Source organism: Oncorhynchus clarkii, unplaced genomic scaffold (assembly GCF_045791955.1).
Source record: "Oncorhynchus clarkii lewisi isolate Uvic-CL-2024 unplaced genomic scaffold, UVic_Ocla_1.0 unplaced_contig_2029_pilon_pilon, whole genome shotgun sequence".
NCBI classification, from domain to species: Eukaryota; Metazoa; Chordata; class Actinopteri; order Salmoniformes; family Salmonidae; genus Oncorhynchus; species Oncorhynchus clarkii.
The window spans coordinates 257880-272735 of record NW_027261017.1 but is presented as its reverse complement, the minus strand read 5'-3'; the positions used below and the strand labels follow the sequence as shown (position 1 = coordinate 272735).

General features: G+C 44.9%; 1 protein-coding gene and 7 non-coding genes across 8 annotated transcripts; all 8 read right to left on the bottom strand.

Annotated features, from left to right (window-relative positions):
- Window positions 1–215: 215 nt before the first annotated feature.
- LOC139403378 (U5 spliceosomal RNA) lies at window positions 216–332 on the bottom strand. The gene has a single exon (XR_011633427.1). It is a non-coding gene; the product is annotated as a U5 spliceosomal RNA (small nuclear RNA).
- A 497-nt stretch (window positions 333–829) lies between these two features.
- LOC139403435 (U2 spliceosomal RNA) lies at window positions 830–1020 on the bottom strand. Its single transcript, XR_011633481.1, has one exon. It is a non-coding gene; the product is annotated as a U2 spliceosomal RNA (small nuclear RNA).
- A 244-nt stretch (window positions 1021–1264) lies between these two features.
- Window positions 1265–1381, bottom strand: LOC139403377 (U5 spliceosomal RNA). The gene has a single exon (XR_011633426.1). It is a non-coding gene; the product is annotated as a U5 spliceosomal RNA (small nuclear RNA).
- Window positions 1382–1883: 502 nt separating this feature from the next.
- Window positions 1884–2074, bottom strand: LOC139403434 (U2 spliceosomal RNA). The gene has a single exon (XR_011633480.1). It is a non-coding gene; the product is annotated as a U2 spliceosomal RNA (small nuclear RNA).
- Window positions 2075–2318: 244 nt separating this feature from the next.
- LOC139403376 (U5 spliceosomal RNA) lies at window positions 2319–2435 on the bottom strand. The gene has a single exon (XR_011633425.1). It is a non-coding gene; the product is annotated as a U5 spliceosomal RNA (small nuclear RNA).
- Window positions 2436–2934: 499 nt separating this feature from the next.
- LOC139403433 (U2 spliceosomal RNA) lies at window positions 2935–3125 on the bottom strand. The gene has a single exon (XR_011633479.1). It is a non-coding gene; the product is annotated as a U2 spliceosomal RNA (small nuclear RNA).
- Window positions 3126–3369: 244 nt separating this feature from the next.
- Window positions 3370–3486, bottom strand: LOC139403375 (U5 spliceosomal RNA). The gene has a single exon (XR_011633424.1). It is a non-coding gene; the product is annotated as a U5 spliceosomal RNA (small nuclear RNA).
- A 1042-nt stretch (window positions 3487–4528) lies between these two features.
- Window positions 4529–14632, bottom strand: LOC139403350 (uncharacterized). Its single transcript, XM_071146940.1, has 10 exons — window positions 14552–14632; window positions 13658–13792; window positions 12959–13114; window positions 12436–12628; window positions 12224–12262; window positions 6221–6639; window positions 5912–6113; window positions 5659–5751; window positions 4923–4970; window positions 4529–4747 (listed from the first exon to the last, which is right to left on the bottom strand). The coding sequence occupies exons 4-10, from the start codon at window positions 12553–12555 to the stop codon at window positions 4529–4531; spliced, it is 1140 nt and encodes a 379-aa protein (XP_071003041.1). The 5' UTR covers window positions 12556–12628; window positions 12959–13114; window positions 13658–13792; window positions 14552–14632.
- Window positions 14633–14856: the final 224 nt, after the last annotated feature.

Here is a 14856-nt window from a genome sequence, read left to right as displayed (position 1 = left end):
GACCCCCGGGGGTCTCGACAGACCTCAGCGGGTGGGTTGGCAAAAGCCAGCTCCTCTCCCCCTCCAACCCCCACTCAACCAACCACCCACCCACCCACCCACCCACCCACCGTTTCCTTGGCAACAGGCAGGTGTTTTTTGGAAAAAGTCGCTAATGCGTCTTTAAGTCCCTATCCTGGCCCATCTCTGTCAATTTCTCTTGAAACAAGATACCGGGCTCTGCAAGAAGCAAAGCCGCTCCAAAAATACGTTGAACTCGTAAGTGTTCCTCTCCACGGAAGTCTTTAGTAAAAGGCGAAAGGCTTGTGCGTAATGAAGAGAAACCAGAGTCATATGGAAGTCAAGAGGTCGGGGCCCGAGACACACTCTGTGCACTCTAGGCAGGGTTCCCGCGGGTGCTCCCGGAACCCACTCTTCCAAGTTTTCGAGGGCTGTGGATAAAAAGAAAGTCACAGTCACAGACACAGAGACACAGAGGCACAGAGGCACAGCGACAGACAGACAGACAGACAGACAGACAGACAGACAGACAGACAGAGAAAGAGAGAGAGAGAGAGAGAGAGAGAGAGAGAGAGAGAGAGAGAGACACACACACACACACACACACACACACACAATCCTGGCCCCCAATGTTTTTTTTTTTTTTTTTTTTTTTTTTAAAGTAAAATGGCGGGAAACGGGGGACCCCATTGAAGGGCGCTTCGCCTTTCTTTCAGTTTGAATGTTTCTTTCCTTCTCTTCTTCTGCTAGCTAGCTAGCTAGCTAGCCAGCCCTAGCTAGCTGTTTACATAGCTTTGTGAATTTGTATTTTTCCTTGACAACGGGAGAAAAGTGTTGCACCGTTCCCGGAGGTACTGCAATACCGGGTCGATGCGTGGAGCGGACGGAGCAAGCCCCATTTCCGACTCCCTGTTCGAAAAATCCATTTAATATGTAGTCCCCCGATGGGGGACGTATCAGATATTAAACTGATAAGAACAGATACTACACTTGATCTTAGCCAAAAGGCCGAGAAGCGATAACCCACAAATGGAACCCTGAAACCGCCGGACCCCCGGGGGTCTCGACAGACCTCAGCGGGTGGGTTGGCAAAAGCCAGCTCCTCTCCCCCTCCAACCCCCACTCAACCAACCACCCACCCACCCACCCACCCACCCACCGTTTCCTTGGCAACAGGCAGGTGTTTTTTGGAAAAAGTCGCTAATGCGTCTTTAAGTCCCTATCCTGGCCCATCTCTGTCAATTTCTCTTGAAACAAGATACCGGGCTCTGCAAGAAGCAAAGCCGCTCCAAAAATACGTTGAACTCGTAAGTGTTCCTCTCCACGGAAGTCTTTAGTAAAAGGCGAAAGGCTTGTGCGTAATGAAGAGAAACCAGAGTCATATGGAAGTCAAGAGGTCGGGGCCCGAGACACACTCTGTGCACTCTAGGCAGGGTTCCCGCGGGTGCTCCCGGAACCCACTCTTCCAAGTTTTCGAGGGCTGTGGATAAAAAGAAAGTCACAGTCACAGACACAGAGACACAGAGGCACAGAGGCACAGCGACAGACAGACAGACAGACAGACAGACAGACAGACAGACAGACAGAGAAAGAGAGAGAGAGAGAGAGAGAGAGAGAGAGAGAGAGAGAGAGAGAGAGACACACACACACACACACACACACACACACAATCCTGGCCCCCAATGTTTTTTTTTTTTTTTTTTTTTTTTTTTAAAGTAAAATGGCGGGAAACGGGGGACCCCATTGAAGGGCGCTTCGCCTTTCTTTCAGTTTGAATGTTTCTTTCCTTCTCTTCTTCTGCTAGCTAGCTAGCTAGCTAGCCAGCCCTAGCTAGCTGTTTACATAGCTTTGTGAATTTGTATTTTTCCTTGACAACGGGAGAAAAGTGTTGCACCGTTCCCGGAGGTACTGCAATACCGGGTCGATGCGTGGAGCGGACGGAGCAAGCCCCATTTCCGACTCCCTGTTCGAAAAATCCATTTAATATGTAGTCCCCCGATGGGGGACGTATCAGATATTAAACTGATAAGAACAGATACTACACTTGATCTTAGCCAAAAGGCCGAGAAGCGATAACCCACAAATGGAACCCTGAAACCGCCGGACCCCCGGGGGTCTCGACAGACCTCAGCGGGTGGGTTGGCAAAAGCCAGCTCCTCTCCCCCTCCAACCCCCACTCAACCAACCACCCACCCACCCACCCACCCACCCACCGTTTCCTTGGCAACAGGCAGGTGTTTTTTGGAAAAAGTCGCTAATGCGTCTTTAAGTCCCTATCCTGGCCCATCTCTGTCAATTTCTCTTGAAACAAGATACCGGGCTCTGCAAGAAGCAAAGCCGCTCCAAAAATACGTTGAACTCGTAAGTGTTCCTCTCCACGGAAGTCTTTAGTAAAAGGCGAAAGGCTTGTGCGTAATGAAGAGAAACCAGAGTCATATGGAAGTCAAGAGGTCGGGGCCCGAGACACACTCTGTGCACTCTAGGCAGGGTTCCCGCGGGTGCTCCCGGAACCCACTCTTCCAAGTTTTCGAGGGCTGTGGATAAAAAGAAAGTCACAGTCACAGACACAGAGACACAGAGGCACAGAGGCACAGCGACAGACAGACAGACAGACAGACAGACAGACAGACAGACAGACAGAGAGAGAGAGAGAGAGAGAGAGAGAGAGAGAGAGAGAGAGAGAGAGAGAGAGACACACACACACACACACACACACACACAATCCTGGCCCCCAATGTTTTTTTTTTTTTTTTTTTTTTTTTTAAAGTAAAATGGCGGGAAACGGGGGACCCCATTGAAGGGCGCTTCGCCTTTCTTTCAGTTTGAATGTTTCTTTCCTTCTCTTCTTCTGCTAGCTAGCTAGCTAGCTAGCCAGCCCTAGCTAGCTGTTTACATAGCTTTGTGAATTTGTATTTTTCCTTGACAACGGGAGAAAAGTGTTGCACCGTTCCCGGAGGTACTGCAATACCGGGTCGATGCGTGGAGCGGACGGAGCAAGCCCCATTTCCGACTCCCTGTTCGAAAAATCCATTTAATATGTAGTCCCCCGATGGGGGACGTATCAGATATTAAACTGATAAGAACAGATACTACACTTGATCTTAGCCAAAAGGCCGAGAAGCGATAACCCACAAATGGAACCCTGAAACCGCCGGACCCCCGGGGGTCTCGACAGACCTCAGCGGGTGGGTTGGCAAAAGCCAGCTCCTCTCCCCCTCCAACCCCCACTCAACCAACCACCCACCCACCCACCCACCCACCCACCGTTTCCTTGGCAACAGGCAGGTGTTTTTTGGAAAAAGTCGCTAATGCGTCTTTAAGTCCCTATCCTGGCCCATCTCTGTCAATTTCTCTTGAAACAAGATACCGGGCTCTGCAAGAAGCAAAGCCGCTCCAAAAATACGTTGAACTCGTAAGTGTTCCTCTCCACGGAAGTCTTTAGTAAAAGGCGAAAGGCTTGTGCGTAATGAAGAGAAACCAGAGTCATATGGAAGTCAAGAGGTCGGGGCCCGAGACACACTCTGTGCACTCTAGGCAGGGTTCCCGCGGGTGCTCCCGGAACCCACTCTTCCAAGTTTTCGAGGGCTGTGGATAAAAAGAAAGTCACAGTCACAGACACAGAGACACAGAGGCACAGAGGCACAGCGACAGACAGACAGACAGACAGACAGACAGACAGACAGACAGACAGAGAAAGAGAGAGAGAGAGAGAGAGAGAGAGAGAGAGAGAGAGAGAGAGAGAGAGACACACACACACACATGGATCGTACCGGCAAGCACTTGTGGAGGCTTAACCAGTTTAGATTCTTGAGGCGATTGTCCAAGCCCCGCACCTGTATGTTCTCCCAGACCACAGCAAGGGTACCCACCACAGGGGCCGCACAAACGCTCCATCTAACCTCCTCGTACAGGTGTCTGTGGTCCAAACATACTCGGGCAACTTCAACCTCGGGATGCTCGCGCAGCCACTTCGCAGCATGGTTGAAGTGCCACGGCAGCTGTTCAGCCCGAGGACCCGTGTTGGACCACACCATTACGCTTCTCGCCTGGTACGAGAAGAATACCCGCAGGAAGTAACCGGAGGGATTAATCACCGGATTAGCAAGCTCATTCAACAACAAAAAAATAAAAAATAGAGTCCAGCTTGTCTGGAGATAATGCGAGCCCTGGCGACATACTCATACCTGCCCCCCCACATGAACTGAAACACGAGCCTTACTAGCCCCCTCCTAATGCTCGCTGGCAATGGATAGATGTAGGCCAAATACAGAAGGGAAGGCAGTACATCCACCTTAAGGACCAGGACCAGGCCCAAGAAAGACAAGGATCTGGCCTTCCACATTGCCAGCTTCCTCTGAACCACAGCAACCCTCATGTTCCAGTTCAGTATTGCGGAGCCGGAGGTCTCAAAATGGACCCCAAGAATCCTCAGGGCCCCATTACAGAGAGATAGTCCCCCGGGCACGTCCGTCCTACCCCGCCATCTGCCAAAATACTTAACAGACAACGTGGCGAGGTTAAGGACCGCTCACGACGCGCGGGTAAAGTCTCCAATTATGGCCAGAGACCTTAGCAGGCACGAGTCCTTGCACAAAAGCAAGGTGGTGTCATCGGTGTACTGCGTCACCTTAACACGCAAACCGCCGCTCCCAGGGACCAGCAAGCCCTCCACCCCTGCGTCAGCCCTAATGGCAGCCGCCAGGGGCTCCATATAAAGCACGAAAAGGAGTGCCGAGAGCGGGCATCCCTGCTTGACCCATGAGGAGAGGCCAAACACATCCAACCAATAATAAATACCCTAATTCTTACCATTCCAGAACCCCTCCGCACATAGGCCCTCAAGCCCCGAAAAAAAACAGAGAAAGCATTGACAAAAGCCCGCTCCTCCAGGATGTCTCAGTCGAGCTTCCAGTACCCCCTACCGAAAAGGCAGACAGGCGCCTTGACCCGAAGGAGAACCCCGTCGTGATCTGAGAAAATCACAGGCACCAAAAGCCCAGACAAAAGCCTCAAGGATTTGGGTAGAAATACATAGTCCAGCCTCCGCACAACCCCCCCGGGAGATACGCCACGTGGGACCTGCCAGCGCCTGAGTAGTGTTAAGGCCTCCATCCACCAAACCATGGCTTGCCATAAGTCCGGTGATGGCCCCCACGCTACCATCTCCACCCCTCCTAAATCTACATTCAAATCCCCTCCCACTACCAAAACTGTTTGTTGCACACAGAGGTGCCAGACTCTCCACCATCTCACTTCTTTCTGGCACCGTCTGTGGCCCGTATACAACTATAATCCAAAGTCGAAAATCCCCTAACGCTATGTCCACCCCCAAAACCCTCCCCTGAGTCGCAACGTACGTGCCTTCCACCCTCACCTCCCGCGTCCCAAACAAAATCCCAACCCCTGATGAGTGGACACCCCCACACTGACTTCCCTTTTACCCACTCTTTTTTAAACTGCTCTACATCCCCCCATCCCTTAAATGTACCTCCTTCAAGAAACAAAAAGGTAAAACATATGTCTGATAAACAACTACAGACAGCAGTTATTTTTACAGTGTCCCTTAGACCCCGAACATTCATAGTCATTATTTGAATCTCTGCCATGGTTGCACAATTAAAAAGAAAAGTCAACCAGGTGCAGGGTTCAAGTACTCACTCTGTCTGGTGGGTAAAGGTTCTCGTCGAACTTGGACGCTGGACCAGCAGCCTCCGAGGCCCCCCCAGCCTTCCCACCCCCCATACTGCCCCCCTGAGAACCCCAAGATGCGGGGAAGGGGTTGGGGATGGGGGGTCCCGGCGTCCCAGAACTAGCCTGAGACACCCCATCCCCATATGGCAAAAACAGCCCCGGGGACGACATGTTCTTGTCCATCTGGAAGAGCTGGAGAGATGGACCCTGTAGTACTGACCATCTCCCCAACCCCTCGTACATCCACGGACAAGGGCTCTTGACCCCCTACCTCTGAGGCCTCCCCATCCACTGCATCCCCCTTCTGAGAAGCCCAAGATGCGGGGAAGGGGTTGGGGTTGTGGATGGGGGGTCCCGGCGTCCCAGAAAAAGCCTGGAACACTCCATCTCCATCGGCATACACAGCGCAGGGGCCACCAGATCTATGTACATAGGGATGAGTGGGAGAGATGATACTCGCGGTGACTGGGGGGCCACCTCTGTGGCACTGTCCCCAATCGCTTTCACACCCCCACCCCTCCCAGCCCACTCTGGCCCTCCCCCATTCTTCCTCCGGGCCTCAACCGAGTGCACAAACAGCCCTGGCTCCTGCAGGGCCTGCTGGGGTGTGGAGGCATCCCTCTTCGTTCTTGGAGTGGCAGGTAAGGGTGAGATGGACCCACATTCCGCCGTCCTTGTTTGTGAGACTTGGAGCTCCTCCACAATCTCCTTCATCTCCCCCACGAGGGCCCCGAATGCCTCTTCATCGATATATACTTCGTTGAGAGATGAGCCCAACTCTCCCGTTGCTCCTCCAACCTCTCCCTGCGGCCTACTGATGGATTGACTACCCGTTGACATCTGGGTCTCCGGGACCACCTCCAACTCCACCAAGGCGCTCTCCTCCAAAACGACTTTGGCCTCATGTTCCTCCGACATGCAAAACCTGCATTTTACCAGCTCACGAGGCTGTTCGACACATACAACAACACAGAGTTACACATGGAATGAACAAAACATACAGTCAATAATACAGAAGAAAAAAAAGTTACAAAAGTATATATACAGTGAGTGCAAATTAGGTCAAATAAGGGAGTTAAGGCAATAAATAGGCCATGGTGGCGAAGTAATTACAATATGGCAATTAAACACTGGAATGGTAGATGTGCAAAAGATGGATGTTCAAGTAGAGATACTGTGGTGCAAAAGGAGCTAAATAAATAAATGCAGTATGGGGATGAGGTAGATAGATGGGCCCTAGAGAGGTTAACGTCCCATCAGGCCAACATCCAGTGAAACTGCAGAGAGCTAACATTCTAAATACACCATTTGTTATAGCAAACATTCTTACAAATGCATGTATCTTACATCATTTAAAAGATGAACGTCTTATTAATCCAGCCGCTGTGTCAGATTTCAAAAAGCCCTTACTGCGAAAGCAAACATGCTATTTTCTGAGGACGGCGCCACGCACACACACAAGTATTACTAGCATTTTCCAACCAAGCATTAGCGTCATGAAAGTCAGAAATAACAAGAAAATAAATTGCTTACCATTGAAGATCTTCCTCTAGTGGCAATGCCAAGTGTCCTAACTACACAGTGAATGTTTGTTTTGTTTGATAACATCCATTTTTATAGCCTAACACAAAACATTTGTAAACCGCTGCGTCGTGATTTCCATCTCATTCAACTTTGGACAATGCGTTCGTGGTAATTACACACACTAAACAAAAGCTTATCCAGTCATGGTTGGTTTCATTGCAATCCTCTGGTTGTTACTAACACAACCATACTTGATGGTTCTTTTCCCGGGACGTATTGACAGAAACAAACCGATTTGAAGACACCAATCAATGACATCATTGCGCACCGATGGTAGGACCAGTCTATTGTTGATTGACTGTATTTTGGCACAATGACTACTGATCATCTTGAAATCTAGCTTGGAAGATAGCCAATGATCTGAGGTAAACGGCAATATGTAATGGTTATACGTTTGAAGACCAGCCTTTGTCGTAAACTCTGGCGTAAAATAAGTTAATTCGCCATTGCAAACCCTACTTGACGGAGCCACGGGTGTTACGCATAGCAGTACATATTCAATAGCATTTTCAACAAGTTTATATATTTAAAATATGGCAAATAAATCAGGAAAAGCAAAAACAAAGTCTAGGTATACAGATTTAACCCAAATTATAGAGGAAATAGATAGATACAGCGAGACCGAGTTGCTTCAGGAAGATGAATCTTTCAGCGACTCCCAGGCGGAAGACATGTTTCTGCATGGCGGGGATGCCATGCTGGATTGGTAAATTCTAATGCTAATGTCATTGTTTGAAATTAATAATATAAAATATTATTCACTTGAGATTTTTGGTTTGTTTTGATTTTCTTATTTTATTTGCAATATATAAAAATATAATCTGTAATGAAATGTGTAAAGTACACATTGGCTATACTGTGTGTGTGTGTGTGTGTGTGTGATATATATTTTTTTATGTATTTTACATAAACATGGAATGGAACAGCCCTTCACCACTTCAACATAGTGATTATGTTCCCTGTACTCTATATACAGTGGGGCAAAAAAGTATTTAGTCAGCCACCAATTGTGCAAGTTCTCCTACTTAAAAAGATGAGAGAGGCCTGTAATTTTCATCATAGGTACACTTCAACTATGACAGACAAAATGAGAATAAAATGACACTTCAGAGTGTTTCCTTTCAAATGATACCAAGAATATGCATATCCTTGCTTCTGGGCCTGAGCTTCAGACAGTTAGATTTGGGTATGTATGAGAGTTTAGGGAGGAGATAATTGCATTTCTCTGCAATTGCCTCCACAACAAACCCAACACATAATAGTGTAATATGCTTAATGAGGTGTTTGTAGCTGAGGATTGTATTTTGAGTGGCATCAATCACTTGGACTTAATTTGGGACTACAGGGAAGGGATAAAACAGTTATTGACATGATTGAAAGATTGACTGCTTCCTTTTCTCTGATATCAGCCCCACCAAAAACCTTTTCCCTACAGTGGGTAACTATAGAAGGCTAGACAATAGAAAAGGTCAAGGCAGAAACAAGATTTGATGAGTTTAGTCTCCCCACAAAGGAGATTTTTTAAATTTGTTTTATTTTACCTTTATTTAACTTGGCAAGTCAAATAAAGGTAAAAAAAAATCTTATTTTCAATGACAATCCACTGTTCAGGGGCTAACTGCCTTGTTCAGGGGGCAGCTCGGGGATTCGATCTTGCAACCTTTCGGTTACTAGTTCAACGCTCTAACCACTAGGCTACCTACCACCCCAATGCAGTTTGTTAGGGACCCTTTCTATACTGATGTGTCTGCGAAATCTGACTTATTTTATTTAGTAAATATTTTCTTAATTCTATTTCCTGAACTGTATTGTTGGTTAAGGGCTTGAAAGTAAGCACCTGTTGTATTCGGCGCATGTGACAAATAAAACTTGATGTCGATTCGCACGGGACAAATACTTTCAAGAGACCAAAAAAACATTTGGCTATTCTGGTTGTAATTAAAAATGACTGACATGGCAGATTTAGACAGGACAAAAATGACAGATATGGTGTTTCGTGTTCGTGCACATAATTACATTACCCAACCTCCCCAGTAAATCAAATCTCATCCGGATAGTGTATAATACTGCCTGACCTTCAGCCAAGGCCGGTCTTTGCCGTTCTGCCGCCATAAGGATTGTCTCTATGACTATGAGGCTGAGTTGCAGCCTTCTATATTTGAGGAGACATAAAATGGATTTTGCTATTCACTTTCTGAAAATATAAGATGTTTAAACCCTGACAGATTTTAGGGAAGCACTTGTGACCTTCTGTTGTTGGGTTAAGCAACGGACGAGTAGCCAGCAGTTGACGCATACATTTTTCTGTGTCAGTCGGACCTCTGAGTGGAAAGGTAACTTTTGAAAGTACCATACTTTGATTCATAAGCACGTCTAAGATCGAATAATTTGCTAACAGCAACAGCTTTGTTGAAACAAGAAATATGATAAGAATACACAGAGATTAAAAAAATACACATTTAACTTGTTGGGGATAGGGGGCAGTATTTTCACTTTGGATGAATTGCGTGCCAATAGTGAACTGCATCCTACTCTGTCCTAGATTGCTAATATATGCATATTATTATTACTATTGGATAGAAAACACTCTGAAGTTTCTAAAACTGTTTGAATTATGTCTGTGAGTATAACAGAACTCATATGGCAGGCAATCTTCCAAACAGGAAGTGACATTTGAATGTGGGTCAAATTTGACGTCATCGCCCCTTCCCTTCCAAATAAGATATGGATCTGGTAGCACTTCCTATGCCTTCCACTAGATGTCCTCATTCAGTAGAACGTGGAATGGAGCCTCTGGTGTGAACTTTGACCGAATGGGAGGGGAAATAGTCACGGTCTTGGCAGAATGCAATTTCCCTGTGGCGCATTTGTCTGTCGATGTCAAATCAAATCAAATCAAATTTTATTTATCTTTCCATTTGGCTGCAGATGAAAACGTATGATCCGGTTGGAACGTTATTGGATATATATGAAAATAACATCCTGAAGATTGATTCTCTTAGTTTGACCAGTTTATTTAACCTGGAATATATCTTTGAAGTTTTCGTCCGAGTTCTCCTGGACCAGCGTCAGCTTTTGGGCACGTGAGCTGAAAGTGCTATCAAATGCAGCTAATTGGACACTAGTATTGGACATTATGGAACAAAACAACGATTTATTGTGGAACTAGGACTCCTTGCACTGCATTCTGATGAAAGATCATCAAAGGTAAGGGAATATTTATGATGTAATTTCGTATTTCTGTTGACTCCAACATGGCGGAGAAATATATTTACGTCTGAGTGCTGTCTCAGATTATTGCATGGTAGGCTTTTTTCGTAGCGTTTAAAAAAAATCTGACACAGCGGTTGCTTTAAGAACCAGTGTATCTTTACGTATATGTAGAACATGTATCTTTAGTCAAAGTTTATGATGAGTATTTCTGTTATCTGGCGTAGCTTTCTATAATTCCTCCGGATATTTGAGGCATTTCTGAACATGGCGTCAATGTAAACCGAGGTTTGTGGATATAAATATGCATATTATCGAACAAAACATAAATGTATTGTGTAACATGTCATATGGTTGTCATCTGATGAAGATTTTCAAAAGGTTAGTGATTAATTTTATCTCTAATCCTGCTTTTGTGACTATCTTTGGCTGGGAAAAATGGCTGTTTTTTTATTGATTTGGTGGTGGTCTAACATGAATATATGTTGTGTTTTCGCTGTAAAACATTTTTTTTTAAATCAGACATGGGTAGATGAACAAGATGTTTCTTTCATTTGCTGTATTGGACTTGTTAATGTGTGAAAGTTAAATATTTCTAAAGAATATTTTTGAATTCCCTGCGCCACCTTTTCAGCTGAATCGCGGGGGGGGGGGGGGATTTTATCAGTGTGAATCAGATCGAAATTATGTTATGACATCGAATTGTTTAATATACTAACAAGCGGGTGTTAAAAATTGCGTATAATTTGTAGTGTTGTATAGGTCTATGAATTGGGCTGTTATTATACTAATTATGTTCTAGCCTGCCGACTATTAGCTCAGAAAAATATTGGCCCAAGGCCAAACCTAGTTGCCGACCCCTGATCTAATGCATTGTTTACATCTGGTGGCCTACTCTATACAGGAATTCATTGGCAAAACTTGTCATCCTTAGCAGACACAGAAATAAAAACATTAGTAGTTATTGCATTGTGCTAGTCAATTATTACAGAGAACAATCACTTTATGGAGCCCCTGTCCTGCTATCAGCCTGTGATGTGTGTGTTGTAAAGTGCCTTGCTGATGGGCACAACGGCAATAGGTAGTATACGGGGATGTTGAAGCACGGTGGGTTACCGGCTTCAATGTCCCTGTGTCCTACCTACTGCTGTTTTGCCTTTGAGCAAGGGACTTCACCCCTAAGTGCTCCAGGTGCTCTGCTCTGCCACAGCCCGTGCTGCTCCCAGCCTGTGACCAACAGGCAAAATAGTTACAGACATCTACGCACTATGAGACTGTTTTTGTAGAAACTGACACACCCCTGAATCAACATTTTTAAAACACTGAAAAATCCCCTCAAATCAACTCAGGGTTTGGCCAAAAATGTGATCTAATGCATTGTATACATCTGGGGACTTACTGTAAAAGAAAGCACACAGGAAATGCCATAGGTGTAACATTTAGTTTTGAACATCCTATTCTGGTCAGATGCAGGACTGAACTTTTCAGGAGAAGCGCAATACTCTCATTCGTTGGGCTACCTAAATGAGCCCACAAGAGCCTAACTACTGAGTTCTTATTGCTAATGTTTTCATTTAATATATTTGAATGTATTGTATATTTAGTATGCAACAAGTGCACTGCATTCCAGTGCAATTGATGTTAGACTATAAATGTGCATTTGTTAAAGTGAAATAGTAAATGTGAAAATAGAAAAAAAGAAACTCATATTGATCTATGACTTTAGTAAAGTTCTTACCATAGGTTTTGGGCTGGACGACACATCAGCTTTGATGACCTGAAATAAGTGAACCAAGACAACAATTAGACATCAATTACATCTTGGTAGTTAAGAGACACTGTCTGCATTACAACATATTGCATGACAGGGTAGTGAATTGCTCATCATCCTGGCTCTTCCAAGATGGGTGGTAATTTCATCTAGCATCTTAAAAAAAAAAAGTTCCTCACCTGTGTTGTCCATGGCCAGTCAGAATCACCGTAACTATAAGTCAACTCTTCGCCAGCTACAATATCTCGAGTCGCGAAGAGGCACAAGTGTGGCTCATCGTTTGCTTGTATGGCCTTCATTTTGAGATTGTGTCTTTTGTGATCATCATTAACGAGTCTCCCAAGGGAGGAGTCCTCTTCAGATGCATCAATGCTGCATAGAAACATAACATGTCACAGTTTAATGAAGATATTGCAGCACAGGGTTTATATTTCAGAAAAGGGACAGAAAAGTCCCTAACGCGTTGTTTAAAAAAAGGAGTGCAGATGCTCTGATAGCGAACCAGTTGGTTTGAAGAATAATATTTTTCCTCACTGTTTAGGTCAGGGACAAGGTCAAATTAGGATCTGGGCCTGAGACAGACCTACAGTGCATACTGTGCCACCAACCATTAAAATGTCTGTCTCCATTTGAATGTTGTTGCTTTTTTAAGATCTCAAAAGGTAGAAATTTGTTTATTTTGTTCTCATCAATCCTACTTACCACCACGTTCTTCCTTTCCATTGAAAATAAACACCTTTTCAGAATCATTGTACTAATCAGCTCGGACCTCGCTCTCCTGTTGTGTAAGCAGTTCACCTCGGTACTCCACAACAAAGTCTCCTTTGGATATGAATTCAGTGGCAAAAACTCCTCGTTCTTAGCAGACAAAAAATACAAACATTAGGAGATATTGCATTGTGCTTGTCAATTATTACAGAGAATAATCCACTCTGGTCACATGATCACCCCATTCAACTTGCCAAGCTTCTTCAAAAACAACTGCTCCTATAAAGTGACCTCACACTGTCTAAGTGATCCCACACATATCACCGCCAATCAAAATGAGGTTCAGGTGTGCAGCAGGGAGTTTGGGGAGGGGGATGCACTGCTCTGTCTGTTTCAAGAGGCTAGATTCAGTTGTCACTCTTACTTTATCTTCTAAACTAATGATTTGTTTTCAAGGTGGGCCTTCTCAGGTGGAAGGAGATTTCAGATGGAGCATCATGTGACTGTAGTGAACCTTTAAGAATCATATGACCATAATACAAAGACATGGCAAACTATTCCTTAAAACCTTTTTCCTGGGTGACTGTGCCCATATATCCCAATTCACTGTTTCCCACTAACCTCTAAAATACACATCTGATTCATAGCTGTCATATTTAGGACTGTCAGAAATATATTCAATATTCATCTTACCTTTAAAGATATTGATAAAACACTGGTAAAGTACTGGCTTATCAATGTTTGATCTTATGTGATGCTCTGCATCCTCCATGGGCCGGAGCAGTCTGGAAGATCTCTCCATCAGGCCAACTCAAATCTATCCTTAATCTGTGGAATAAAGCAGACATTATAAACTGGGTAGTTTGGGTCCTGGATGTTGATTGGCTGTAACTCTGGTATATTTAAGCAATAAGGCACTTCGGGGGTTTGTGGTATATGGCCAATATACCACGGCTAAGGGCTGTAACCAGGCACTCCGCGTTGCCTCTTGCATAAGAACAGTCCTCAGCCGTTCCTTACTGCTTAAATATACCAAGGCAGAAAATCAGAACATCAACATTCATGGCTTAAACCACAATTTATAAGAAACAATGTTTGTTAGATGATATGTATATGAATGTTTGTTGTTTGACTACAAAACAAGCACGTTAAAAGCAGTAAAAAAATTAATATCATACTTTCCCTCTTCCACTCTGCCATGAGATGCAAGGTGGGGTGCACAACACCTGGTTGCAAGCTAGACAACTTTAGCTAGCTAAACTAACAATGCACCATCTAATGTTATCAAACTGTTACCTTAGACCTACTCAAGGTTATCACGCGTCCCATTTAGCTGTCAATGCATGTTACTTATAACCACACTGATAGAATTGACTGAAATAGCTATCCATTAATATCAACACTTAGCTAACCAAGCTACCCGCCGAAATGTCAACAAAACTGTCTCACTAGTGCATTAGCTAGATAGCTTGTTTGTTGCTAATGCTAGCTCACTAACTACTAACTAGGCTAACATAGTTCATAAACCAATACAAGGATTTATGGCGGTGGAATTGTACTACAGCATGAAAATATTATATTACTCACCCTTTTTTTTAGGGACAGCGGTGACCTGCATTTGGCACGCGCTTCTCCAGGTGAAAGTGATTTTCCCTCTCTGGCTCTGCGCGGTAAAGAGGAGTGGGGGAGGGGTAATTACAACGTGGGGACAGAGATGGTCATTTGGGGACGTGTCACCACAGTGGTGTGTGTGCATCTGTCAAGGCTCTGGAATCCTATAAAATCGCCATGACTGATGTTGATATTTCAGTTGTGTAGTAAATATTATATAGACCTAAGAAGTAGGCTAATACATTGCAAAATTAATGTATTTCGCCTAGGCCTATAGGTCA